Source organism: Penicillium maclennaniae, assembly GCF_028827695.1.
Source record: "Penicillium maclennaniae strain IBT 15551 chromosome Unknown utg000001l:1.0-3280838.0:1.0-3283122.0, whole genome shotgun sequence".
NCBI classification, from domain to species: domain Eukaryota; kingdom Fungi; phylum Ascomycota; class Eurotiomycetes; order Eurotiales; family Aspergillaceae; genus Penicillium; species Penicillium maclennaniae.
In genome coordinates, this window is record NW_026623213.1 from 911959 (window position 1) to 935916 (window position 23958).

Consider the following 23958-nt stretch of genomic DNA (forward strand, 5'->3'; position numbering starts at 1 on the left):
TCTGTAGACAATATTAGATCGAAATAGATATCGCACTGGGCTCCGAATCCCTACCCGGAGGCACATAGGCAAAATCGCCTGGACCCATGATCCGGCACTTGTCTCCATTCCACAGCTTCAAATAGCCCTTCGTGACCAGGAAGACATCGTGCGCCTTGTTGTGGTAGTGGAAACCAGGGGCATCCGAAAGAGTCGCACCGCTCTGGAAGACGGCCATCAAGCCATTGGTCTGCTTGGAAGAGGTGAGGATACGGAAGACTCCTTTGCTGCCGGGGATGGTGATGCGCTCTCCCTCAAGCTGGGGGATGGCATATGGTACCCGGTCCGCGGGAGGCTGATTAGAAAATGGCAAAGACATCATATATATGAGAAAGAAAAGTCCATGTGAAAGTCAAGATTCCGGATAATCCCCCAGGTTTTAAACTTGCATAGTCGGTATGCGGGGGACTAAAGCCGAAGGCGGAGAAGCCGTGCCCGGAAGATCCGAGCTGCCTCTCATACCTTTTGTGGGGTTGAGCTTGATTTCTGGCCCCGTGATTTGCCCCGGAGTCATAACAAATGGATTCGGAGTTGGGAGAGTCCGACCTGAGCCGCTTAGGCAATGCACGAGCGGGTCAAATGCCTTGACAGCTGCCGAATCTTCTTACACGCGCGAGCCGAAGTGTATCTAGACTCGCATTACGAACATGAACATGCCTAGGCTGAATCGGGAAAAGAATTTCAACGTCCGTCCTGGTGAGATATGGAGGGGTAAATGGTGCGTGGCTGCGGTCAAACTGCTCCGCGTCATATACAGTACGCGTTGCACTAGCCCCACCATCACGTTTGGACTCGATGCTTTTCAACAGGCTCTGAGTCGACGAACGGGCAGTCGATCCGTATAGAACCCATGGCCTGCAGTAGTAACATTGGGTTGTGCACGCCCAGGTATGGTTGTCAAATTTTTGGGGGGGAAGTTATACATTGTGTAGACATTGTCCATCCAGCTTCGCCCATGTCCTTGAATGGCTAGAATACATTCCATCGAAGGGAGCTTTGAAGTGTAAGGGCTAGTACTCCATGATGTCGGTCATCCAGTTCGATTGTATCGTTATCCCGCAGAACCCGGTCTCCGATCGATCCGTCAGATGTGGCAAGATCTCACGCGTCATGAAGACCCGTTGGACCGACCATCTGTTGCTTAGATCATTGTCGGCCAAAGAGGAGAGACACTCATCGAACTCATAAATTCCTTTCCGGGACACTTAGATTGGTTGAACTGGAACATTGCCACCAATGCACCAAATGCGCGGATAAAACATCACCCACCTTCTCCACGCGCGTGGGGACGCCCTGCGCGGAACCGCGTGGGGTGAGTATAATACTTCATGAGCTCCCACCTCCCTCTTGCATTTCGTCAATAACCCTATAGCCACCATGTCAAGTTCACTAGAGAAGCCAACCGGCGAGTACCGCCAATACTTGCCAGACCTGAATACCCCGCGGTTCCAGGTGATGTGCACCCAGGATGCGCATGAGTATGCACACGCCTTCAAGACTGGCAAGCAGCCGCCGTGGTTGCACGCGCTGTATATGCACTGGCTGGATCTGTTGCAGGAGCCTTTCAAGGGCGTCACTACCGATGGTAAGATTCGATCCTGAAGATTGAGCTGCAAGGCAATCGCTGACAACTCACTAGGCAAGGTCCGTTCTGACCTATTCACATTGCAAGATGAAGATGTCCCAATCCAGGAGATTGTGGCCGCTACACAATCCATGATCTCTCTGCTGGATGACAAGCAGAAGGAGGCCGTGAGTTACCACATTGATTCGCCCCAGTGGCGTACCTGGTCGAACCCCGAGTTCCTGCTCTCGCACAAAGGTGTCCGCCTCGACGAGGTGAATGAGCAAATCCGCGATGCAGTCATGAACATTTTGAAGGTCACTCTCTCGCCCGAGGGCTACGAAAAGGCCGTCAGCGCCATGCGCATCAATCACTTCCTCGGCGAGCTCGTCAAGTCTCCCCGCGTCATGAATGAATTCTCGTACAACTTCGCGCTCTTCGGAAAGCCCTCCACCGACCGCCCGTGGGGTTGGTCCTTCTACGGCCACCATCTGTGCTTGAATATCTTTTTGTACAAGGGCCAGATTGTTGCCTCGCCGTGGTTCACCGGTGCTGAACCCAATGAGATCGACGCCGGTCCCTATGCCGGGACTCGGATTATGCAGGTCGAGGAGAAGCTTGGTCTGGAGCTGATGCAGTCCCTCTCTGCTGAGCTGCAGGCCAAGGCCCGGGTCTTTGCCCTGATGAAGGACCCTGCCATGCCTCCTGGTCGCTGGAATAAGGACGACCAGCGTCACGTGTGCGGTGCCTACCGCGACAACCGTGAGGTGCCGTACGAGGGCATCCTGGCATCGACATTCAATGACGACCAAAAGAAGTTGATGTATGGCATTCTGGAACAATACCTTTTGTACCTGCCCGCCAAGGCACGCGCTAAGAAGATCGAGGAGGTGCGCCGCTGGGAGGCTGAGACCTACTTCTGCTGGATTGGAGGTTACGGTGACGAAGACCCGTTCTACTACCGCTTACAGAGCCCTGTGATCCTCATCGAGTTCGACCATCACTCGGGTGTCTTCCTGAACAACGAGGAGCCCAAGAAATTCCACATTCACACCCTCCTTCGCACCCCGAACGCTGGTGATTATGGACAGGCGCTGCGCGCTCAGATCCCTGCTATTGAGGGGATCAATGGGAAACACATTGTTTGGTAGGTCGCGCCAGTCGTGGCATGAATCACTCCCATGTATACTGTATGCGATGAATCTTGATGAAACAATTCTCTTGTGTCTACCTTTGATCACTTCGGCATTGAGGTTGTAGGTTTAGTGCAGTGTTCTTGTTCTTACTTAGACCGCGATGGCTGATGCTCTGGCCTGGATGCCTTGAAAGGTCCCCAATGCGAATGACGAAAATATGAATCATCCAATAAGAGAATTCATCATCTGGTAAGGGTGTAGTATCTGTCAAGAAGTATATTGAATGCATCAAAGTCCGTATTAGTTGTAAATTACCATCAAGGCACTAGAAAGAAAGATACGCAAGTTTATATACAGTCCGAATCTCTGGGGGACACATATGGTAAGAATATCAGTTCAAATCGACCACCAGACAAGCAGACCATGCCGAGAAGAGAAAATAGGACTCGGGTACTGTAAACCGAATTCAAGTAAATGGACAGTTCCATCTCAGCGTATTCCCATATCGCGTATAGTTTTGTCAAGGCAGAATATTTTCAGACAGCCACGCTGAGCCCGCACCGGGAGCAAACTAAGAGGTCACTCTGAGTGCGTCATGATCTGGGATCAGCTCATAACCACCCTCCGAGGGTAGAATCTGAGCCGCGACAACGATCGCGCCAGCGCAGAAAATACCGAGGCACCAGCTGACGACACAAAACACCCACGACTCGTCGAGGTTCCAGCCCACGAAGAATCGATCTTCGTTGTCGTAGAGGTAAGCCTGCCCGCAGACAATTAGTCCGAAAACCTAACCCCAGCATATTATAGAACCTACCACGATAGACATGCTCGCAGCCTGCAGAAGCGCCGACATCACGATCAGAAGACTGAGCAGCCTCCATCCATTCTCACGCAGCCGTTTTCCGCCCATGAGAATCACAATGTACGTCACTATGCTCATGCCTTGTAGCACGACAGCAAAGGACATCAGGAACCCCACGGAGCGCCACATGGAGCAAAAGTATCGATCGTCGCCATGGCAGTCTTCGCGTTGAGGGAAGCTCTCGCAGGTATTATTGAGGGAGGAGCAGCGTTTATGGAGGCCGTAGGAATAGTGGTGCGCAGGCTGCGTCAAGAGTTAGCAGAGAGTGAAGGCACAATCTTGCGCGCGTGTTCTCACCTTCTCGCTGTGATAGCTGACCCATCTAGGGATAATTATGGAGCTTAAGGTCAAGGCAAAGGCTGATAAGTGGTTTCCCTGGTCAGCGAAAGCTCCGACGGCAGCCTAGTGTGTTGCCGCGGATTTCATGGCTACTCACATGCCAGGAAGAAAACAAGCGTCCCTGAGTAGACTATTGTCTTGGTCAGGAATCCTGTGTAGTTCCGGTCTGTGCCTCGAGGCACGAGGTGGAAGTCCATGGTGGACGTTTCAGGAGAGGAGTTGGCAGATTGCGTAGGTGATTTGGAAGGTTTGGCCCGTGCGGGTGCATGGAAGGCCCTGCAATGGAAGACCGGGATGGATGATCAGGTTGGAAAAACTGGAGACGAGCCGAATAATAGCCTGGACTATATGGGAGCATCAAAGCGATGTTTCCAGGCCGCGCATTGGAAGGGAGGGAGATGTATAAAGCAGGGAGATCTTGAGGGTGTGACCCACCCTCTTATCACCGCTCCCGCAGTCCAAAACCGGGCACAGAGCGTCTGAGCACCGGATCTTGGTAGTCGCTTGTATGATGCGATTTTCTTGGAATTTGATGATTCTTATTCTCGACATATTTGCAATTTGCAGGATTCTAAGAAAGGGTCAGTTGAGAGGCCTGCTCATATTCTGAAATGCCTCCATCTGGACAAAGTGCTGGCCAGGAACACGGCTCTTAACTATGGCACAAAGTTCTTGATCCATCATCGGGCATGTAGGCATGTTAGCCCGAGGTCTTCGCTGGTCTACTTTTTCTGCGAGTCTGTGACTTGATCCAAAGTTGTCCCCTTTTAGATCTATACAACTTCGAGCGCTATAAGAGTCGCACAGGCCATGCACAAACGCGTCACACATGAGTGGGAACCCCGTCGTGAAACGAAGGATCCCTTAGAACAGCCGTCATCGTTAATACTAAAAAGATAAAAAGCCAGCAGTACAGAGACATAATGTACAGGAAGGCACGCGGCCCAGCAAAAAGAGATAGAAACGCAAAGCAAAAAGCTATGGCACAAAGAGCCACCCGGGTTGATACATACGGATCGCGAGGTAGAATAGGGGCCACCGAGAATAAAAAGACAAAAAACGCCAGCCAGATTCATGCCGTAAGGGATGTGACGTCGGTTACTTTCATTGCCATCGCACTTCACGCCGTGCGGTTCTGCTGCAGCATCGCACGGAAATCATCATTGCTCTTTTTGGACTTGCCAGCATCGCCGTCCTTGCCGTCGACGGTGGTATCCATCTTGTCGCTGTCAGGAGTCGCTTTGTCCGCCGGTCCGCCGGGAGCACTAGTTCGTTTTAGACCAAGTCCACCTCGGCGGCCTCCACGGGCACCGGGCTGCTGAGGGCGCCTGATCGGACCCGCAGGTTGGAGATTAGCCTTCGGCTTCTCATGCTTGATCGACGTGATCCGGTCCGTCTTGCGCTCAGCATGGAGCGTTTTCAACTCAGCAACACTTCCGACGCGAAGGGGACGGCCTGGGACAATTTCTCTGCCTTCGAGAGCCAGCGATGCTTTTCCAGCATCAAGGACGTCGGCAAACTCCACGATGGCGCCTTGATGGTCCGGTCGCAGAACGATCTTGATTAATTGTCCAAATGGCTCCACCAGGGCGCGGATTCGAGCGTCGTTGACCGTGTCCGGAATGTTCATCAAGCCGAGCGTACGATTACCACGGTCGCCAGTCGTTTCCACAGCATCCGAGCCATCGCCATTACCCTCTGCAGATGGCGAGGCCGATGTGCGAACTCGCGATATGATGGTGCTCGCAATGCGCTTGGCACCGGTCTGCCCGCTGGGGTTGACTTGTAAACGACGCGATCCGAGCATCTCTTCATTCATCACGAGAGCAGCCTCAGCTTCTTCTTTTGTGGAGAAGGTTATGAAGCAAAACCCTCTACGACCGCCATCGACATTGATTGGCATATGGAGCTTCTCGATCGTGCCGAATTTTGTAAATGCCTCCCGCACCTCCTTCTCGCTTAGCTTAAAGTCAATGTTCTTGCAGAAAATCTCACGTCCTTCCTGCATGGCTCCAGAGCGATCCTGCTTTTGAGAAGGGTCCGAGATCTTAGCAACGAGTTTGAAGCCTTTCTCAGTAGTTGTGCCGTCAAGTTCGGTAGCCTGGTGTGCGGCACTGGAAGTGGCAAATTGCACGTAACAGAACCGTCGTTTGGTTTGATACTTGAGCGATGGGAAGCGTACTTCAAGAACTTCGCCGTACTTACTGAAGAGATTACGAATGTACTCCTCATCAGCAGTCGGGGGGAAATTCGTGACATACAAGGTGGTGTCGGTAGCAATCTGTACTTCAATGGTATTTCCATGGAAGTCTTTTTGATCCCGAGTCTGGGCACTAAGAGCTTCTTCTTGTGTTTCGAACTCAATGACTGCGACCTCTGATTTCTCATCTTCACCGCGTATCATTTTAACGCCATTGATTGTGCCGATCTGTGATTCGGGTGAGTATGGGTGCAAGTGACAGGGCAATGATAGACTTACGTGTCGGAAGAATTGTCGGACCTGGTGCTCGGACGTCTCGTGCGGCAAATTCTTGACCACCACCGTTGCATTCTCGCGATCACGACTAGGCCCCGCCGGCTCCTCCTCTTCATTGTTGGCCGTCTCTTCCCCGCGAGCTTTCTTGCTAGTGGGCTCGCCATTCGCATCATCCTCACGTTTTCTCTTCTCCGACGTGGACGCCTCGGCAGCAGCGGCCTCCCACTGTTGCTGTTGCTGCTGCTGCTGCTGCTGTTGTTGAGCCGCAGCAGCTTCACGTGCTTCTAGTTCCCTTCGGGCGGTAACAGCTCTCATGGCCTTTCGGGTCTCAATGACCGCAAGTTGCAGCTCGTCCGAGTCCTCATAGTCCTCACAGTGGGCGATGTAAGTCTGCACAATCTTCTCCGGCCAGTCAAGATCTTGGCGCTTGATGGCTTGCTTCAAAACTGCAGTAGCATAGCTTGGGTTGGGTGTCCGCCTTGCGGCGTCCACTGTCGCCTCGCCTTGAACAAATTTGCTCCATGAGATGAGTTCCCAGCCATAGTATGTGAGCCAGAATTCGTAACTGTTGCCGCGGCGAGGAACAAGACCTTTGAAGGTCTCACGTGCGCTATCCCAGCTGCCACTTTCGCTGAGGTATCGAATGTAAATGCGCTCCAAGCGGAAGAGAGGATCGCCCTGGTATGAGCGACCGTACTTCTTCTCACCTAGCTCTTGTACACTCTCAATCGCCGAGCGAATGCCGACCTCTGCCACATCGAGATCCTCGTCGGTAGCCTCGGAGAGGAAAGCACGTCGACGAAGGTAGCTGCACCAAGTGACATGAACTTTGAGAACCTCTTCCATGCCTCCGGCATCAAGAAGCCCAGTGCTAGTAGCCTTGTGTTTAATATTCGAGATCTTGGAGAATGACTGGCCCTCACGTTCTGAGCTCAAAAGGTACTGAGACCAGAGATTACCAGACCAAGGGCAATGCCGAGTTGCCCTCTCCAGAGTGGCAATCGTCGTCGTGGAGACGTGATTATGCATGGATTCGCCGATGAGGAACATGACATAATCTTCCCACAGAGAAACATCGGTTGGGAAATGTAAAACAGCGCGCTGGTAGATAGCGTTTGCGAGTTCGAAGTTGTAATCACGTCGACGGTTGCGACTCAATTCCCAGTCGATGTACTCGGTATAAGCTGTCCACTCAAGAGTCTTATCTCCAGATTCCTGCGCCTTGCTCAATCGAAGCTCATGTTCTTCACGAGAGTTATAAAGGTTCTTCGCTTTTGATCCCTGAGCAACTGTTTTGGACATGATTTCTTCGTAGTTGGATTCAAAGTAGGAAGAAATGAAACTCGAGAAGGCCTGGAATGTCTGATCCCAGGTCGCGTGAGGCGTCTGCAGTCGAACATCGTACAGGCCCCGAAGATGATTGATCTTTTCTTGCGAGGGGAGCTCGCGAGAGGTCCTGAGTATAAAGCTCCAGCAATCGGTCCCAGACGAGGTGACTGTTGTTGATCCTCCACCGAGTGGCTTCCGCAGCCCGTTGCCACACATCCAAGACCGACTGCCAGCTGAAAACTTCACGCCCAACCAATCGGTCTTCTTCAGTCCACTGGCCAGCTCCACCTTCACCAGCCGCAGAGTTGTAAAGATAGAGTACCCATTCACCATAGATATGCCAGAGCTGTGTGCTGCCAAATTCTTCTTCGACCGATCGTTGGCAAAGCTCCATCACGGCAATACGCTCCGTTACTGAATGAGCAAGCATGCTTTCGTCCTGGATCCATTCGGCCCAAAGATCCTCACCCATCGCGAAGAGCTTATCCATTTCCTCCCGAGCAGTTCGCAAGTCTTTCAGGAGATCGTATCGCCGCGGGTCGCCATGGATATCCGGGTTATTGGGTGGGTACACGTGGTTTACAAAGCCCGCATGCAACAACCCGATGAACTGGACGTGCGCTTCGTAGGTGTGGGGATTTTCCTGTATTTGATTGAACAAAGTGGTCGCCGAGTGCTGCGCGTCCGGCTCCAGCGATGTTTGTATGTAATTCTTCCGCGCGCTTGCCCGCGGGCCCTCTGACATTGCGATATCGAAGGATGTACGGGCGGCTGGCGTGTTATGATTGATAGTATTCACATGAGGGTGAATAGTGGAGGGAGAGAGTTGACTTTGATACGACTCGGTATTCCGCAGCATGGAGGGGGCATTCCTGCCAGGTGGCGGCTGATGGTGCTGCATTGAAGCCAAGTCTGCCAAGGTATCCATCCCGGTCGGTGGTGGTCTCGAGGGTGGTTGTTCGGTCACATTGGCTGCGCCATTTCCACCGCCAGGGTTGGAGGCAATAGAAGGGCTTGCAGCCGGCGAGGAAGACTCGACCATGGAAGGTGGCGCATACACTTGTTGCGCAAGAGGCGAGGAAACCTTTCCTTTGCGACCAGGACCCGACCGTGCGCGCTGGATAGCTTTGTGGGGGGAAGACGATGGGGCCGTAATTGGAGTTGGCGCGTTATTCGACGGGGGGCCGGGTACGGGCGTTGAATTTCCAGATTGCGGGTTTGAGTCCGGGGAAAGCAGTGAATTGATGTCCATGCTGCCGGGTTTTCACGGTCTACTACACACCCTTGAATAAGATAAGAAGGGACGGCGAACCCAAAGATATGTCAAAGACCAGAGGTCACGGATAGTGCTAGGATAGCAGAGATCCAGATCAGACAACAGCCACGAAATGTCTCAACGACACATCCATTCCTGCATCCGCCAACGCAGCTCGGTATTCAGATCCCGTCTCCTCGTGCCGAACTCCACAGTCGCTGGGGATATCGCGCTATGATGAGTGCGCGAAGCTTGAATCTTTCTGCAACAGCCGTTCTTCGAGAAGACCGAAGGGGACCGAGGAGAGTCGGCGAAAAGGAACGTGTGAAAGAAAGAGCGGGAGAGGTCCCAGTTGAGTTCGATCACAGGTGTCAAGTACGTCGAGAGCGAAGCATACAGGTAAAGGGCAGGCAGGAGCCTGGTGAACTGGTGGAGTGATAGAGGGGTAGAGGGAGAAGAAGGATGGAAAGGGAAAAGGTGCCGATGGAGGGAGAAGCACTGAAGGCCCTGAAAGAGGGAAGATGAGGGCTAGTGGATCTTCCGTGTGGAGATGACGGTGTAAGGGAATGCAAGCCGTGACTATGGGCAGATTATGCAGAGCAGGTCCCCCTTGAGGTCCGGGCGACGCTCAAGATCTGTTCCAAGCTCCTAGAGTTAATAATTCATGAAATGTTGCGATGCGATATCCCAATCTGATCAATCACCTCGCGATATCATGCCTGAGGCATGAGAGGTCTACGGTTGGCTTTAACTGCCATTTGCGCAGTCCGCTTGTATCACCTTTTTTTGCACCGTCGTCCATACCAACAACACTCCATTTCAACGATCACAATGGGTGTCAGCTATCCATACGGGCAGCTTGTTCGGGCCGGTGCGTCCATTCTCTATTGTTTCTAAAGGACTAACCAATACTGATCTTTCTTTTTTTAGCGGCCCGGACTCCCGTCTCGTTCGTCCCCCGGCGGACACTGACCACGACGCCGATTTATCGCGCTCAGGATGACCAGAAGCCTGGATGGTTGTCTGGCATCAAGCAATGGTATACGAAGAAGGAAAAGTCGCTGCTTAAGGGGACAGGCTCGTCCGCGGGGGGCAATGGGTCTCAAAGTCTCGGAAAGGCTACTCACACACCATCCGCTCCCCAGCAAGACGAGGGTGATCTGGGTGCTAGCTCCATTTTCGCCGACGACATCGCTTCTGGTGCCAACATCAAACGCAAGAAGCAGCAGCTCCAAGAGCAACAAGCCGGACAACTGGAGAATTTACCTGTGGAGGAGCGCAACAAGGACCGTATGCAAATGGCCTTGAACCCCAACCCCAAGGCCCAGTTCCGTTGGGAACAGAAAATGGTCATCCGCGAGATCCGGAAACGCGGCCGCATCCCGAAATCTGTCCAGATCAAGCGCACTGAGCGCGAAACCCTGGAGAAGTCACACTGGTTCAAGACCTCCGTCAAAAAGCTGGGTCCTCTGGCTCGCCAAATCGCAGGCAAGAACATCGACGAGGCTATTCTGCAGATGCGTTTCAGCAAGAAGAAGGCTGCTAAGGACGTGTTGGAGCACCTAGAGCACGCGAAGAACGTCGCCATGGTCCGTGCCGGCATGGGCCTCCCGGCCGAGGGTGAGACTCCCAAGCCCGTCACTATTACCCTCAAGGATGGGGAGCGTAAGAGGATCACCGACCCGACATCAATCTACATCGAGCAAGCGTGGGTCAACCGTGGGCCCTACGGATTCGGCATGGACCACCGTGCCCGTGGCACAATCAACACTCTCCGTCCCCGGCCACCGGTCTATCAGTGGTCTTGAAGGAAGAGAAGACTCGTATCCGTCAGTGGCAGGACCGTGAAGCCGATGCGCTGCGGAAGCGGAGATCACAGCTCTGGACCCAGTTGCCAGACCGGAAAATCTCAGCTCAGAACCAGTACTACAGCTGGTAAATGCGAAAGAGATTCCCTTTTGGCGTTGCGTTGTATTATTTACTCTTGCATTCCACTAGTGGATGTACCGGTTTCGTTTATTATTGTTTTTTTTTGTTTCCCTGGTCGGGAGTGTGCAGAAGTTTTGCATCTAGCAGTAGAAAGCCGGGCGAGTAGCCTATGTACAATATACAAGATTGAAATACATCACAAGAACTCTAAGTATATCTATCTGTAGCGCCATCAACGTGCTTCTGGAAAGCAGCCGTCTCCGTAGACGTCCGGCCTGATCACACAGCCTCCTTCAGCCTTTTGAACTCCTCGTCTCTACGAGCTTTCTCCGCAAACGCCTTGATCTGAGGTCCTGCGTCACTTCTCGATGCAGAGGACGATTGATTTTTTTCCGCCCTGACGAGAACTGGAATCACCGCGCCAGTCTGTAGAGGGAACTCCCGATGCCCAACAACCTCCAAGATACTAGTGATAGCGCCCGAATGCGCCGTCAGCGATAGGAAGAAATTCTTGTCATTGCTAAAGATGTCATTCAGCAAAGACTGTAGTCGCTTATTCCGGTCTTCGTCAGACTCTCGTATGTTCGGGTCATACAACAAGTCATCCTCGGAGAAGCCCGACTCGAATTGATATTTGGGGAACTCGGCTGCAATAGTAGATGCCTTGGATCGACGGTCACAGGTGTGTACGCCCATTGTTTCACGTAATAGCTGAGTCAATGTTAGTTCAATTCTTGATCCAGATATAATGCCAACCATCCACCCCCGTTCTTGCAAGAGAGAGATGCGTCTTACTTCCTTGATGACTGGTCTGAAGGGACTTGTGAGAGGCATGTCAAGTCCCTCGAATGTGACTTGTGCCGTCTGGCAACATCGGGTCAACGGGCTGACGTAGTATGATTGGGGCGAGGGTATCTTCTGCCTGATCTGCTTTGCCCATGCGTTGCGCGCGGTTTTGGCTTGAGAGATGCCCACTTCTGTTAGGCGGGCGTCTACCCAAGAGCCGTACTCGTCTCCGTCCAAAAGGGACCAGTAGTCCTGTTGATCTTGATGAGAAAGGAGATCTCACGTGCCAGGCGAAGAACGAGTATACGTACATCCCATGCTTTAGTACCATAGCGTCTCTCGGCGACGTTATGGACACCTTCACCGTGTCGTCCGAGGAAGAGAACTTTATATTGGACATCAGACTTGTCTGAGTCAGGGGAATTGTTCATTTGTTCGACTTGCTGCTGGAGCTTCTCCCATTGGGTAGCATTCTCGTGGGAACTTGATTGACAATTGTAATCACGGTCTATGAGACCGAAGTTTGATGCAACCTAAGTGTCTCAGTGGGCGTCTTTGATACTCTCGGAGTTGGGCTTACATAGTCAAAAGTGGCTGGATCGGTAGAAGGCTCATCCTGAAGGAAGTAGCCGGGCTCTGTGCTGAACTTGAATGTACCTCGTGCCATAATTGAAGGGTCTTGCAAACTGTGAAGTGTGTGTTTTCTTGGACACGGGGCGGCTGCGAGGAGCGTGGTGGGGCAGTGGAGTCCATTGAACACCTTCAACGTTATACAGTACTGGGTTTACAGGACTGCGCTGCAGTTCAAGATTGACAGAAAAGAATAAACAATGCGCACAATGACTTTTGTATTTTGTCTTATAGCAGGATTCTTTTCTTCATCCAGTCACGGTATAGACCTTGACGTCTAGACAGGCGAAGCTTTCCCATCAACTCCAACGCAATATCGTCGCCAAAGGCATAAAACAAGCAAAAACGGCTGCTCAAAAAAAAAATCATCCAGAGCGACTCACTAAAAAGGCTCACCAAAACAGCTTCAGTCCATTGGCCTGATCTTGGCCTAGCAAACGAATGGTAAACAGTCTATGCAGACCAAAAGGTACGCATACTGTGCAGCTGAAGACCTTTCTTGGCAGACATTAGACTCCAACCACCAAGGGAGAGACCCTTATAAGTCACATCCTCCAACCAGGTGGTGAAGGGCAGGGATGATCGCCAAGCGCCGGCAAATGCGAGAACATTCGTTGCGAACACTTCTCCCATTTGTGCGACAAAACAACGAACCATTGCGGCACTTTGACCAAACAGACCCGAGGAACCCGTGGAACCCGGAGATTGCAGTCCAGTCGTAAGAATCGCGGACGGTAGTCTCGAACCTTCGAGAACGACCGGGCGTTGAGTGAGATTTGACACAGCCAGAGCTCCACGATTTTGGAATCTCCTGAGAGACTGAGTGTGCATTAGACTGGCCGTCGGGGATGTCGACTCGTCCTTGACTTGTCGCGATACCGTAGTCTGTCTCGGGCGCCGAACTTCCAGATTTGGCGCACGTACTGTGCCCGTATCGGAACGGTTTGTTCGCAGCATAACCTGCTTGGTGGATTTGCTTTCCGAAGAACGCACAGAGTTGCTTGCTGGGGTGGACCCAAGAGCGGAGAACCAGGATACTTGCTGGCCAACAGAGCTCCGCAATGTCCTGAGAGACGGAGGCATAGTTGGAGACTGGGACGTCAGGACAAGCCCCGATGAATTGTGAGCATGCTTTCTATCCCGAATTGGCGACAGATCCAGGATGGCGGTCTTGCGTGAAACGTGGCTTGGTGAGCTTGGAACGTGCTGTCTATCCTTAACGGAAGACTGCGAAACATTCGTAATGTTCCGCAGACTGTGACCCGCCACACTGTCGACATTGGTTTTCGTCTTGACGGATTGTTGTAGTGCCGATGTACAAAGCGACGAATCGTAACGCGGCGAATGGGTGCTCTTGAGTTTCTTGATCATCTTGGCCGTGGGCCGCAGTGAAGGTGAAATTACTGTTGGCTCGTGGCCCGGTAGACTGTATGGGTGCGTGCCCGGGAGTACAGTTTGTTGAGGTCGTGGTTGTTCCCTGTAAGAAACGTCCATCGGGACCTCATTGACGCCCGCACGGGCGGCGGCCTTCTCTAGGCAGTTGCACTGGAAGCACGTTAGATGTCTGATGAAAGGGACGACTTGATGACTTACCCTCTTATGCTGCTTCTTGTGCTTCTCGCAAGCGCCGTACTTGCGAGCCTTGATGTAGTTCTCCTTCTGGGCTTGGGAACGAGGCTTCTGCTTTTTGGGCAGGTTGGAAGCGGCATTCATGTTCAGATCTAGGACCATTTCCATGCCCCCAGCTTCTTGAGAAGAGACGGGAGTACTTCTGGTGCTGGTGCTGGTGCTAATCGGCTTGGGCGAGATGCTCTCGCGCATGCAGTCGGACCAGCTTTGGGAGGAGAAGCTGGCGCTGGAGTCAGATGACATCTCCAGATCGAGGGCGGTGGCATCACACAAACGTTGGAGGTGCAGAGCGATTGAAGCTTCGCGACGCTTTTCCTTGGTGGAGACAATCCGGGGGTCAGCAGCGGCTTGGGCCTCGACCATTTGCCTGAAGTCGTAGGGTTGGTAGCCGTGGAACGCAACATCGTCAAACACCGGCGCCGGACCTTGCATCAAACCCATTTCGGTGGACTGATCCAGGAATGCATCTTGGGACAACTCGTAATTGAACATGTCTGGGAAGGTGGGCTGGGTGAAGTCCAGGAGGTCATCGCCGAACATGTCAGCATCGTAGGGAAGCGCCATTTCGGGCGAGACAGAGTTGGCGGAGGCAGAAGAGATATCACCATCGACCGATGTGAAGTCGAGGAACTGGTCAAAGTCGACGTACTCGTCGGACTGGCCAGGAACCTCCGTATAGAAGTAATGAGATTGAATGGACGCCATTGCTTCCGGGGGTATCACTGAATCACAAAATCTATATAATCGGGTATCAAAAGAGAGACGCGCGGGGGGTGCACAGGGCCAAAATCGTCCCGGGGTAGAATCAACAATAAGATCCGAAGACCGTCACAAGAAGAACCAAAAAAGAACCTGAGGCAGGGTGAACACCATTGTATATGCGCCCGCACCATCGAAACACGCCTTACCCCTTTCGGGTCCCCGACTGACGCTAAACCCGTCTGGGACCCCGACACAGTCGCTCCTGGTGGACTTTGCGCAGTGACTCATCGCTCTGATTGGGGCTATGGGGGCTCATTTGGGGGGCTTAGAGCTGATCACAGCGGGGCCGTCGTAGTTTTTGTGCCGAGGGTCTGTTGTTCCCTGGTTTGTCTCTTACCTGTGGTCATGACCATCTCGCCTAGCCCTTTTCCATGGTAGCCTGGAGGATACGGTGGGCATGTAGTATAACCGACATCATGGGGGAAATTGGACCAAGTTTCCTTCGAGAAATGACCTTGTATCAATGTCCAAGTAATTGTATATTTGACGCCCCTAGCGCCTAGCTCAGCCTCATGTTTGAGAACACCAACCTCAATCTCACGAGCTTAACCTGCTAATCTGCAGCGTAATGCCCACGCGGGCCCCTCTGGTTTGACGACACAGCCCAATGGATGGCAATTGTTTCTGCAGCCAAGGTCGGACGGAATGCAATTCGTGCCATATCACAGTGAGAGGTCCAATTGAGAGATACCTATAGTTGCTCCAGCGTTTCAATTCGCGATTGCAAATTCTCCCTGTCTCATGCCTAGTAGAGCCTGAGTATAATCTGCAAGGTATTGAGTCAAGCTTGGAAAAGCCTCGATGCCTTGAGACCTGGTCGCATGAACAAGTAAAGAACAAAGTCAAGGAGGGAAGAGAAGTTGATCCGTGAGTCGAGAGTCGCCAGCCCCACTACGGTGTTTGATCTCCGTGCGGAACTTTTTTCCCAGCTCCAAACAGCTACGCACAACCCCGTCGACCGCCATGACTGACGAATATAAGCCTCCAGCACTCCCCTCGCCTTTCACAAATACCAGCCCGGCACCTGTCCTTCTCACCCAGGGCGCCGAAGCCCACCTCTACAAAACCATCTCACTTGACCCCTCCACTCCGGCCGCCCTCAAGATCCGCCCCTCCAAACCATACCGACACCCCATCCTCGATCGTCGCTTGACTCGGCAACGAATCGTTCAAGAAGCGCGATGCTTAGTGAAATTAGTTCGGGAAGGTGTCAGTGTCCCCGCCGTACTAGCAATGGACTGGGAGGGTCAGGGCGGCGAGGATGGCGGCTGGGGCGGAGCTTGGCTGCTCATGGAATGGATTGACGGCCCCGTGGTGCGCATCGTGCTTGAACAATGGGAAGCATGGATGAAAAAGAACACTTCATCGCTGGACCAGGCACAGCTCGAGTGGGAGGAGGAGCGCGTGCGGGGTCTGCTACGACGCATGGGACATGCGCTGGGTGGACTGCACAAGGCTGGCGTGGTTCATGGCGATCTGACGACGAGTAACTTGATGCTACGGTTACCCGCGACATCCACAGATCCTGGTCCCACAGGGGTGTCTATGGAGGGGGGAGGTTGTCCTCATTGACTTTGGCCTTGCATCGCAGAGCGCACAGGACGAAGACCGCGCCGTGGACTTGTACGTGCTGGAGCGAGCAATTGGGAGCACGCATCCACGGTCAGAACCACTTTTCGAGTCCTTGCTGCAGGGATACCGGGAGAGCCACAAGGGCGCGACTTCTACGCTCAAGAGGCTTGCGGATGTGCGGTTGCGAGGCCGCAAGCGAAGCATGCTTGGATAAAGGGCCTGTTTTCATTTTGCATACAATTGTCCTGGGAGAATTCATTCCTTTAGACTGGAGTTCGTCTGGACCCTCAAAAACGCCACGCTGAAAACATGAATGAATGCTTGACGACCATTTCCTTATCTTTCACGCCCGGTCCTTGACGCATGTGCCAACATCCGCTAGCGCAAAGTATCCTTTGTTCTCGACTACACCGCGATCCTTGACCACTGCTGTGTACTTCACCACCCACTGTGGCTCCACATCTCCTTGAATTCCATCATCGGCCTGCGGGGCAGAAGCCAGGATACCGGAACCATGCTCCGTGGGTCCAAGGAGCTCTCTCGTTGTGCCGACGGGAAGGATATCGTTGCAGTCGTTATGGGTCAGAAGCTGAATCTTCTCCTGCTTAGCATAGAGAATCAAAGACTTGGGCACGACACAGCAGTCTTTTAGATTAATCTGGTCCACCGAGGGCTTGACTTGAGTGTGCGGGAGGAACCGCGCCAGGCGCTCACTGCCGAACTCCGCCACGCCCAACTGTGCGATCATGCCCTGCTTGTGAAGAGATTCTAACACCCGCCATGTCTGTACCATACTATCGAAGTCATCCGGCTCTCCGGTGAGCGAGGCCTCCTCGTCTTCGCTGTCGTCATCGGCATCGAACAAGATTCCGGGAAACGACACGATGAGCAAATCAATAGATTTCACATGTAGTTCCTTCAATACCAAGTCAATCGCCTCGCGGGTGTGTGCGCATCGTCTCGACACCGGGATTCCCGGCAAGTAGAACAATTTTACAGTGATATCGTACTGATCGCGCTCCTCGGCCAGACCGGGCTGCGAAAAATCAATCGCGGGGATGTAGAGCGCTCCGTCCTGGACCGTGGTCCATGACTTATAGTCCTGTCGGTTGGAACGAGGTCCATTCGCATCGCCATTTGTGGAGCCGTTGGAATCGATCTGCTGGGAAGCGACAAAGTTCGAGCGAAGAGAGTTGATCAACTCGACGTTGGACTTTTGTGTGAGCGGCTGGCGAATGACGGGTCGGCCGCCCTTCATGATATTGCTGCGCCAAGTCAGCCGAGTTGGTTGATTTCTCAGGAGAACCACTTACGAGGTAGAGAGGATCAACTTCATGATGGTGTTGATCGAGGGAGCAGGATAGAGACAGGATTCATACGGAAAGAGGAAAGAAAATGGTCGGAGAGGGCGCGCTGGAAATTGGACCCCGCGACAACCCCTCCGAGATTCCCTGACAAATCCACGGCTCCTCGGCCTTCGATCTATGTTTTTGTCTACTCGATAATTTTCTAAATTTTAGAAGCCATTTAATCCACATCCACAGTCGGATCCCAATCAGTCGGAGAATACTCCCCAGTTTCCAACATTTTCATATCCTCTGCAGATAGCTCGAAGTCAAACACCTCCGTGTTCTCTTTGATCCGCTGCGGAGTTTCCGACTTTGGCAGAGGCAGGAATCCCTACTTCGATTAGCATACGCCAAAAAGTCGCTTGTGCGATATGTTCGTTGTGTACGGTACTAACCATCTGCAAACTCCATCGAATCAAAACCTGAGCCGGGCTCTTGCCATACTTCTGCCCGAGACTCTTCAACACCGGCTCCCGAAGCCGCTCACCATGCGCCAGAGGTGAGTACGCCTCGACGATAATCTTACGCTTATGGCACCACTCTGTGATATCAGAATGATCCAGCCAAGGGTGCAACTCCCACTGACCGACGGAAATCTCACCGCCGCCTCCGTTTTTGATGTAATCTTCTAGCTCTTCGAGATGGTGGACACCATAGTTGGACACACCGATGGACTTGGTCTTACCTGCTTTCTGAGCTTCGACCAGTGCGCGCCACGATCCGAGTCGGGCCTCTTTGCCACCAAAGGGGGCGTGAATGAGAATTCTGCGTCGCGTTAGTCTTTCTCGGGCAAATTGCATAGATGTATGGACACACAGATCGAAATAGTTCTGTCCTGCCTCTCGCAGACTCGAGTCCACGGCCCGTCTTGTCCGCGAATATCCCATTGACCCGGGCGGGATCTTAGTGGTGAAGAATAGCTGAGAGCGGTCGATTCCCGAATTGTTCAGGGCTCGGCCGCAGGCCTTCTCGTTTCCGTACATAATGGCCGAGTCAATCTGATGCGCAAAATTAGATCCATAGCAAAAAAACGAGTGACAAGGCACTTACATGGCGGAAACCGGCCTTGAGTGCCTCGGCGGCGACCTTTTCGGTCGTGCCTGGAGCGCTGTCGTTATAAGTCGGGCTTCCATGCGGGGTCACTATCTGATACTCACATCATGTAAGACTGTCCAAGTCAAGATTGTTAGTCCTTGTCCCCCCCATATACCCGAACCAGAAGCTAGGAAGCCGCACTAGACAGTTCCCTTGTCTGTATTCAGGTGCGCAGAAGCACTTACCCCGTATCCGATGACTGGGATCTCATGGCCCGATAGCATCCGGTGTCTAGCCTGAAGAGTGTATTTGGCCGCCATTTTTCTTTTTCTATTTTGCCAGTTGTCACAAAAGCTATACGTTGGGTAGAGAGGGAAACAAGCAGGTCGGTGGAGACGGAGAGACCAACAGAGGTATGAGATCATACCCGTGGGTGGATCATTGTGATGACATTGCCCTTGCTCCGGGGCCAACCCAAAGATGACTGACACAGGAAATGTTACTTAATGAGCTGAAACCACAGCTTTGGAAGTCCAATTGACGAGGTGAATGGTTTCCACGTCAGCAAAAACACGAATTAAATTTCATGCATGATCTATGGACCAATCTCCATCTCTATGTATACATACAAAAGTCCACGAACTCTCTAAAATCTCAGCTACTTAAATCTTTCTTTGCTGCTCTTTCTCAGCCTCGGCCTCCTGCAGCTCCTTCGCCTTACGCTCACTCTCACGGAGGAGCTGGTCAGGGCGACGGACAGCGATGTCCTTAGGACGGAAGTCACTGAAAAAGTTCTTCAAGACATTCTCAATGAGCCAGCAACCACCATAATCAAAGATCATCAGCACAGTCAGCGTGACCTTGAACTCGTTGCTGAATGGCACCAGACGCAGCTTCTCGTTGATCTCGGGCACGAACTCAGTGGCGCAAGAGAAGGCAACGCCAGAGGCGGCGACCAGACCCCAGTACATGGCCTTGTTCTCACGAATGGACTCCCGGAACGGACGGCCCTGATAGTTGATTGAGAAGGTGGAGATTTGCTGAATCAGCTGGAGGAGGTAGATGGCACTGTTCAGAAGGGATGGCTCAAACTCGCCCTCGAGATCGACGTTATCGGATCTCCTGTTGCGATTATTAGCAATGATCGCTGGAAGGGGGATTGACAAGGTGACGTACGGCTCAATGGAATAGACATATCTGGAAAGGTAGATCAAAGTGACAATGTGGATGGCGAATTGTCCAAGCACGGAGCCAATGATATAAACATTGAAGATATTTGGCTGCGGGCGTTCCTTGGACAGACCCTCGACCGACTGGAAATTGTTAGCACAATTGACTATCAAGAGACATAGAGCGGGGCAACATACCTTGGCGCGCGAGAGATAGACAGGAAGCAAACACTCATCAGCATACCGCTGATGGTGACCTGACCGTCACCAAATTTGATACCATCCAAGTAGATGACACTCAGACTGTAGGCACTAATCAGACAGTTCAAGGCAAGAATCTTGTACATTTGGATAGTGGCGACCAAAGTGCAACGGCCCTGGCGGATAATGTTGGGGATGGCGATGACGTTGGCCAGCTTGCTGGTGAACGGCGCAGCACAAGAAGCATCACCCAACTTGATTGTAGGTGGCTCGCTGTCATCGAGCTCCTGCTCCAACAAAGAAGACGTGAGCTTGTCGGCAAATCCAGCGGCGGCATCTTGGGCCTGCTTCTGTTTCTGCTGTTGGGGAGTCAGGTTCTGGGACGTCTGCAAAGCCTGGGCACCGGGCGAGGTGATAGTAGGGATCTCTTCGCCGGGCTTGACAGTAGAACCCTTCTTTTGAGCCTCACGCTCCATGGCCTTCAGGTAGTTGGGGTTGGAGGGACCAGGGGGGTAAAGGTGGGCAATCTGCACAGGAACAGGGGGGGGCGGGCTGGTTGAATCTCTGCATCATGCCGCACTGCTTCTCATACAGCTCCTTCATCTTGGTGGTTCGATAGTGCTCGGCAATCTTGGTCAAGTCCTCGGGAGTTCCATTCAGAAGAGCAACACCAACGTGAGCCTGCTTGAGAGCACCAACGTCGTTGGTACCATCACCGCACATCAGGGTGGTGTAGCCAGCATCCTTGAGGCCAAGCAAAATATCCTCTTTCTGCTTGGGAGACACACGAGCGTAAACCCAGGTGTGGCGAAGGAGGTCGGGCAAAGCCTTTTGATCCTTGAACTTGGCCAGAGCGTAACCAGTGATACAAATATCCTTGGTTTTCAGAATCTCGGGGTCCAGAGGCTTGGTGGGGTCAACATCAATGTTAAGCTTGTCGTCAATGGTGCGCCAGACAAGCCGCGTACCGGAGGTATCGTGCTCGGGGGCATCAAGAATCACTACCTCACGATCGACAATCTCAACCTGACGGGCAACATGGCAAGCAGTTAGCGGGTTGTCGCCGGTAATCATGACAACACGGTGGCTGCTTTCATTAAGCATGCGGACGGACTTGATAGCGTCTTCCTTCAGGGGACACTGGAGAACAAGGAAACCAGCGAAGATCAGATCGGACTCAATATCCTCGCGAACGTAGTTGTTGATGCGGTTCTGTGAAATTTCCGATTCGGTGGAGAGGTACTTGTAAGCGAGAGCGAGAACACGGGCACCATTGCGAGTGAAGTGCTTGTATGTCTCTTCATAGTTATCAGGCAAATTGGTAAGCATGGTGCTGATCGTCTCAGGAGCACCCTTGACACCGACAAAGGTAGCTTTGCTCTTCTTCGAGGTCTTAGGCTCCTTGGTAGTAATAGTCGCGATGGTACTCTGGCGCTTCAAGGCAGACGAGAACTGGAATCTTCTCTTGACCTGAACAGAATCGACAGGCCTATCGAAAACAACAGGGGCATTACCCTTGCTGGTCAAAACGTCCTTCTTGCCAAGAGTCCAACCAAGCCACTCCAAAGTAGCCTTCTCCATGGGGTCACCCACCACGTCACCCTCATCCAATTTCACCAGGGCATGAGCACTGGCAAGGACGAGAGTAGTTTCGGGTCCAACGGTCGCAGTCTTTGCCAGATCAGAGTGAGCACCATCAGCTTCAACCGTCGCACCGGCCTGTCCCGAAGTGAGACCAGCAATACCGTCCACGAGAAGGTCTTCGCCAGTCAAGGTACCAGTTTTATCGAAGCAAGCAATATCCACGCGTCCAGCAAAGGGAATACGGAAGGGTTCGGTACAGAAGATAGCAAACTTGCTCAAGGCAGCAAGACTGGTGTTCACAGCCAAGCTCAGCTCCATGGGAAGCTCGGGGGGTACGACACTCGTGACAATGAGGACACAATCCAGAAGAAGTTTGGAGCGCTTGCGGTCCTGGGAAACACCCTCCTGCCACACGTACCAAGAAGCGGCAATTGCGAAAATCAGGAGGAAAAGAATGAACAGCAGAGCTTCGACGTTGTTGGCAGAGACACGCTCGGTAGAGTAGATCATAGTGCGCACGAGGCTACCTTGACTGGTTTCGAACCCAGTCTTGACAACCACACCAATGGCACCGTTATCGGGAGGACTGGTAAGACCGTCGGCCAGGTTTTTCAGGGCATCATCTCCATTGGCGGCGCTAGGGTGAGTGATCTGGAGAACCTTGGTACCACCGTGCACAAATGAGTTTTTGTCCAAAGCTTCCGGCTCAATCAGATCATCACCTGGGCGAAGCTGAACAGATTCCTTCAGAAGCGGGGTACTCTCACCAGAGAGCATAGCCTCGTTCACGATGACACTGCCCTCAATTAGGAGAATGTCACAGGCAACTCCGCCATCCTCCTTGGTGCGGCTGACAGACATGAGATCGCCGGGAAGGAGCTTATCACTGGTAATTTCCGACCACTTGTTCTCCCGGTAGACCCACACATCGTAGGGCTTGATGTTCATTCCACGGAACTCGCTGAGGGTTCTTTGGCGCTGCCACACAACAGTGCTTTCAAAAGCCACAAGCATGAAAAGGGTAAACAGCGAGTAGTACCAGTATTCGTCCAGCATCCATAGTCCAACGCAGAACACCTGGAAAACGAAGAACGGTGCCACCGCATGCTCCTGGAAGAGCTCGACGAAGGTAGGAACGGGGATGTCGAAAGTGTTGTCACCATAATGGTGCTGGATGCGGTCGATCTCGGCCTTGGTGGTAAGACCCTTGCTCTGCTGGAAGAACTTGAGGGGGGGCTTGGGCTCCGCATCGAGGACGTAGGAAAGGGGAGCGAAGGTACGAGTCTCGGGGTAGAAGAGGAAACGGCGCTTCTGAAACAGGAACGAGAGAGTCTTCTTTCCACCCGCGTTCTCACGGACTAAAGGGCAGATCTCGGCGGAACCGGCGTTGGTGATGGGAATGACCTTGATAAGGCGGGCAGTATCGACAGACTTGGCGGAGGTAGTGGTGAACAGAGTGTTAATATTGATGTTCCATTTGGTCATCAACCACAGAAGCGACTGCGCTGTGATGATGGACCCCGCAAAGACGAAGGTCCACTCCTGACCCTGAATGTACGTGTTATAGCGCTCAGGGGACAGGTAGAAGGCAAAAAACGCCGGCCAGATAATCAAAAATGGCCATACGTATGTATGCAATTGAATCGGGAGGGGATTGTGCAGGGACGCATGTTGAATCTGGGGGTCGTCTGCGAGTTTCGCCCTAATGTATTGATTAGCGAGAGGTCGAGGCATCGAAGCAGCTTGAGGAAACATCGAAACATACATGATGGCAGCCAAGGACCGCGAAAGGGGTCCAGTGAACGGCACACTAAACACGCATAAAGACGCAATGAATGGAATGCTCGAAGAGGCCAGTTCGATATATTTTCGGTTCCAGGAGGGGGCTTCGCCCCCGGGACGCGCTAGTGGCTTACTAAGGTGGATCTGAGCCCACCGAGCCAGAATACACATTTGTCTGGCTCATGAACGCATATTTTCACTCACACACCACCAAGCCCTGCCGGGCTAGCTCAATCGGTAGAGCGTGAGACTCTTAATCTCAAGGTTGCGGGTTCGACCCCCGCGTTCGGCTATTCCTAAAAAAAACCTGAGATATTTCTTTTTTACACATCGTTAATCGTACCAAGTACCTGGATGGCGTTGTTTTTTTTTTTTTAGGCGCGCGTAGATGCTCTTACTTTCATGATCTTCTGTTGAGTGAAGACATACACCTTTTGAAGATGGCAGTCTTCGACTGCCCATGTGTGCGAGGTGACTGCTGAAGCTCAGGACTTCGTGATTAATATATAAACCTCAGGCAAATGCCC

The 23958-nt window shown here is 52.6% G+C and overlaps 11 protein-coding genes across 11 annotated transcripts; 3 read left to right on the top strand and 8 right to left on the bottom strand.

Annotated features, from left to right (window-relative positions):
• Positions 1-13: 13 nt before the first annotated feature.
• On the bottom strand, positions 14-361 carry N7477_000339 (quercetin 2,3-dioxygenase; the record flags this gene model as incomplete). Its single annotated transcript, XM_056962002.1, has 1 exon — positions 14-361. One exon carries the CDS (start codon positions 359-361, stop codon positions 14-16), a length of 348 nt encoding a protein of 115 aa, XP_056827005.1.
• A 1055-nt stretch (positions 362-1416) lies between these two features.
• Positions 1417-2754, top strand: N7477_000340 (DUF3500 domain-containing protein; the record flags this gene model as incomplete). The annotated part of the gene is made up of 2 exons (XM_056962003.1): positions 1417-1624; positions 1679-2754. 2 exons carry the CDS (start codon positions 1417-1419, stop codon positions 2752-2754), a joined length of 1284 nt encoding a protein of 427 aa, XP_056827006.1.
• A 556-nt stretch (positions 2755-3310) lies between these two features.
• N7477_000341 (uncharacterized protein) lies at positions 3311-4140 on the bottom strand (the record flags this gene model as incomplete). Its single annotated transcript, XM_056962004.1, has 4 exons — positions 3311-3502; positions 3557-3847; positions 3902-3963; positions 4041-4140. 4 exons carry the CDS (start codon positions 4138-4140, stop codon positions 3311-3313), a joined length of 645 nt encoding a protein of 214 aa, XP_056827007.1.
• A 923-nt stretch (positions 4141-5063) lies between these two features.
• On the bottom strand, positions 5064-9000 carry N7477_000342 (U6 snRNP complex subunit PRP24; the record flags this gene model as incomplete). The annotated part of the gene is made up of 3 exons (XM_056962005.1): positions 5064-6371; positions 6423-7875; positions 7934-9000. The coding sequence occupies 3 exons, from the start codon at positions 8998-9000 to the stop codon at positions 5064-5066; spliced, it is 3828 nt and encodes a 1275-aa protein (XP_056827008.1).
• Positions 9001-9834: 834 nt separating this feature from the next.
• Positions 9835-10811, top strand: N7477_000343 (mitochondrial 54S ribosomal protein uL22m; the record flags this gene model as incomplete). The annotated part of the gene is made up of 2 exons (XM_056962006.1): positions 9835-9874; positions 9934-10811. 2 exons carry the CDS (start codon positions 9835-9837, stop codon positions 10809-10811), a joined length of 918 nt encoding a protein of 305 aa, XP_056827009.1.
• A 400-nt stretch (positions 10812-11211) lies between these two features.
• Positions 11212-11628, bottom strand: N7477_000344 (uncharacterized protein; the record flags this gene model as incomplete). Its single annotated transcript, XM_056962007.1, has 1 exon — positions 11212-11628. The coding sequence occupies one exon, from the start codon at positions 11626-11628 to the stop codon at positions 11212-11214; it is 417 nt and encodes a 138-aa protein (XP_056827010.1).
• A 1173-nt stretch (positions 11629-12801) lies between these two features.
• N7477_000345 (uncharacterized protein) lies at positions 12802-14682 on the bottom strand (the record flags this gene model as incomplete). The annotated part of the gene is made up of 1 exon (XM_056962008.1): positions 12802-14682. The coding sequence occupies one exon, from the start codon at positions 14680-14682 to the stop codon at positions 12802-12804; it is 1881 nt and encodes a 626-aa protein (XP_056827011.1).
• A 1020-nt stretch (positions 14683-15702) lies between these two features.
• bud32 (serine/threonine protein kinase BUD32) lies at positions 15703-16525 on the top strand (the record flags this gene model as incomplete). The annotated part of the gene is made up of 2 exons (XM_056962009.1): positions 15703-16278; positions 16331-16525. 2 exons carry the CDS (start codon positions 15703-15705, stop codon positions 16523-16525), a joined length of 771 nt encoding a protein of 256 aa, XP_056827012.1.
• A 129-nt stretch (positions 16526-16654) lies between these two features.
• Positions 16655-17647, bottom strand: N7477_000347 (putative gamma-cysteine synthetase regulatory subunit; the record flags this gene model as incomplete). The annotated part of the gene is made up of 2 exons (XM_056962010.1): positions 16655-17576; positions 17625-17647. 2 exons carry the CDS (start codon positions 17645-17647, stop codon positions 16655-16657), a joined length of 945 nt encoding a protein of 314 aa, XP_056827013.1.
• A 191-nt stretch (positions 17648-17838) lies between these two features.
• N7477_000348 (aldo/keto reductase family protein) lies at positions 17839-18979 on the bottom strand (the record flags this gene model as incomplete). Its single annotated transcript, XM_056962011.1, has 6 exons — positions 17839-17991; positions 18056-18425; positions 18477-18658; positions 18711-18768; positions 18818-18828; positions 18941-18979. The coding sequence occupies 6 exons, from the start codon at positions 18977-18979 to the stop codon at positions 17839-17841; spliced, it is 813 nt and encodes a 270-aa protein (XP_056827014.1).
• Positions 18980-19357: 378 nt separating this feature from the next.
• Positions 19358-23602, bottom strand: N7477_000349 (ion-transporting P-type ATPase SPF1; the record flags this gene model as incomplete). The annotated part of the gene is made up of 5 exons (XM_056962012.1): positions 19358-19817; positions 19872-20031; positions 20109-20617; positions 20658-23351; positions 23415-23602. The coding sequence occupies 5 exons, from the start codon at positions 23600-23602 to the stop codon at positions 19358-19360; spliced, it is 4011 nt and encodes a 1336-aa protein (XP_056827015.1).
• Between the last annotated feature and the right edge of the window lie 356 nt (positions 23603-23958).